Source organism: Camelina sativa, chromosome 8 (assembly GCF_000633955.1).
Source record: "Camelina sativa cultivar DH55 chromosome 8, Cs, whole genome shotgun sequence".
Lineage (NCBI taxonomy): Eukaryota > Viridiplantae > Streptophyta > Magnoliopsida > Brassicales > Brassicaceae > Camelina > Camelina sativa.
The window spans coordinates 14,903,543-14,905,900 of record NC_025692.1 but is presented as its reverse complement, the minus strand read 5'-3'; the positions used below and the strand labels follow the sequence as shown (position 1 = coordinate 14,905,900).

At 39.7% G+C, this 2,358-nt stretch overlaps 1 protein-coding gene across 1 annotated transcript in view; it reads right to left on the bottom strand.

Annotated features, from left to right (window-relative positions):
* LOC104707199 (arginase 1, mitochondrial) overlaps positions 484 to 2,358 on the bottom strand; it is a 2,557-nt gene continuing 682 nt past the window's right edge. The window contains exons 3-6 of the mRNA XM_010423497.2: positions 1,799 to 1,932; positions 1,317 to 1,526; positions 1,123 to 1,233; positions 484 to 908 (exon numbers count right to left, since the gene is read on the bottom strand). Coding sequence (XP_010421799.1) covers positions 648 to 908; positions 1,123 to 1,233; positions 1,317 to 1,526; positions 1,799 to 1,932 — 716 coding nt within the window. The 3' untranslated portion in view covers positions 484 to 647. The remainder of the gene's footprint in view (positions 909 to 1,122; positions 1,234 to 1,316; positions 1,527 to 1,798; positions 1,933 to 2,358) is intronic.

Sequence of the window (2,358 nt, the reverse complement as noted above, 5' to 3'; positions counted from 1 at the left end):
ATCGTTGTAAAACTTGATTTGTCCTGGACAAGAAAGGTTTCAAACTTGTGTTCCAAGTATAATACCTGCACTTTCAAAGATGTCCTCATGATTTAACAACACATAGCACTAACGTTGCTGTTAGAATATATTATCAGGAGAGGTTTTGTTGGTCGAGAGCATCTTTAACGAAAGAACGATGCGTAAGGAACCGATCAAACCCAACACATACAAAAAATAATAATATAGTTAGTCGTCCTTCATTGACATTTACTTTTAAAATGCATGATCATAGTGTAGGCATTCTTATTATCATATATATGACTGAACTCAGAGAACTGGTTGGGTATTCGTGCTAGAGCGACCATTATCTGATTCAGAGATTTGCAAGTCAGGATCTAAGCTTTGGCCCCTGCTTACGAGCTATATTGAATGCCAAGATACCTGCTAGGTCGAGCGATGGTTAACGACAATGTCCCGCAAAAAAAAGCAGAGGATTATGAGGGTATGAACATTGATATTATAACCTAAGATCAGAATTTATATTATGTTTGTTCGTCTACAGAGGCAGACTTGTTGCATTCAAGAACCTAATATGAATGTTACAAACTTTCACAATGAAACATAGAAACATGATAAAACAAGATACTCCAAACAACCACTCTGGTTCATTTCGAGATTTTCGCGGCTAATTCTCTAACAAGCTTAGCCGCAACCATTGCCGTCATACCGTCCACAGTATCACGTTGTGGGTTGAACTCAACAACATCAGCCCCAACAACATCTGCCTGAAGGTTGTGTAAGATGTTAAGGACATCTCGGAAAGAAAGACCTCCTGGTTCGATGTGGGACACTCCGGGTGCAAATGCCGGATCGAGACAGTCAACATCTATCGAGATGTATACTCCCTTCACTCCTTCCCCTAGTTTCTGTACAAACCACATTCAATATATAACTTAACATGTACCAAATGCACAAAACCTCTAACAAGCATTCAAGAAGCAATGCATACAAAACCCCAACCAAATTCCTCAGACTAAAGCTGAACTAACTAATTTAATACCACCAAGTTTCAAACTGAATGACCACCCCTTACATCAAATACTCTTCGTCTAGTCTACCTATAGGGAGAGATAGAGATACCAGATTTTCCAACATAGGGCGATCTCTCGAGAAGGTTCGCATCTCATATTGTTCTACTCCAAACCTCTTGCCCTGTTCCCGTCCTTCCTGGTTTATCGATCTAATCCCAACCTACAAGAAATTTTTGGTTCTCCTTAGGAGATTATCTTTCCCAAGAGATTGTGATGTATATACAACAGAGAAATCGGACAAACCTGTAAAAGCCGCCGGACATAGCCACCTTCCATGATACGAGCAAAAGAAGATGCATGAGAGTACTTGTTTCCTTCGAAACAGTCATAGATATCAGGATGGGCATCAAGATGAAGAATGTCCACAGGCCCTCCAAGCTTCTCAGAAACCGCTCTCACAACAGGATAAGAAATGGAATGATCTCCACCTAAGACCAGCGGACGCAATGGTTCCTGACACAGATAACAAAAACATCAGTGACTTGGACTTTTAGCTTCATTGCCCTTTAAAAAACAGTATGTCAATCAAATGTGACCAAACAGAAAAACTTCAGATCCTATATAACACCAAGATGATCCAATAAGTATAACAAAAGACTAATACAGCACTGAGACGTGTTGACCTCAAACACTCACGGATTTTATGATTCAAAACATTCAAAACCTATTTACTGAAATACGTAAGGTAGCATAACATCTAGAGCTAATGGTGAAAATAGCTTTACCTCTTCCATCACCAACTTCACAGATTCACTTATTACATTCATCAGCCTATCATCATCAACCCCACAATCTCTAATCTCTTGTACTGGAACATCCCCAACATCAGTTAGAACCCGTGGATCCTTCAAGTCCTTCCCTGCAATATATTCCACCAAACAACATCAATCAATTTATAAACCATGAATAGCCTAAGTTGGATGATCTAGGCTCCTCATCCACAACCAGATTTTGTTGCTATACAAAAGATGAAACCCATGTTAATACCTTCTTCAGTTGCAGAGTTTGTGCTACCACACCAAATAGCTTCTCTAATACGAGGAGGAGCAAAGGCAGGACCTTGAAGGAAAGAAGAGTTGTGACCAAGTGGTACTCCAAGAAGTGATGTTGCAGCTTTAGCTCCTCCTAAAAGACGCACTAACTCTCCCTACAACAACACAATCAATCATCAAGCAAGGGACAAGACCAATAAACATTGAAAAAAGATTAAACCTTTACAAAACAAAAAAAAGTGTATACTTTGAGCCTAGCCCTTTCACGAATGAGAGTTAACGAAGCATCAATG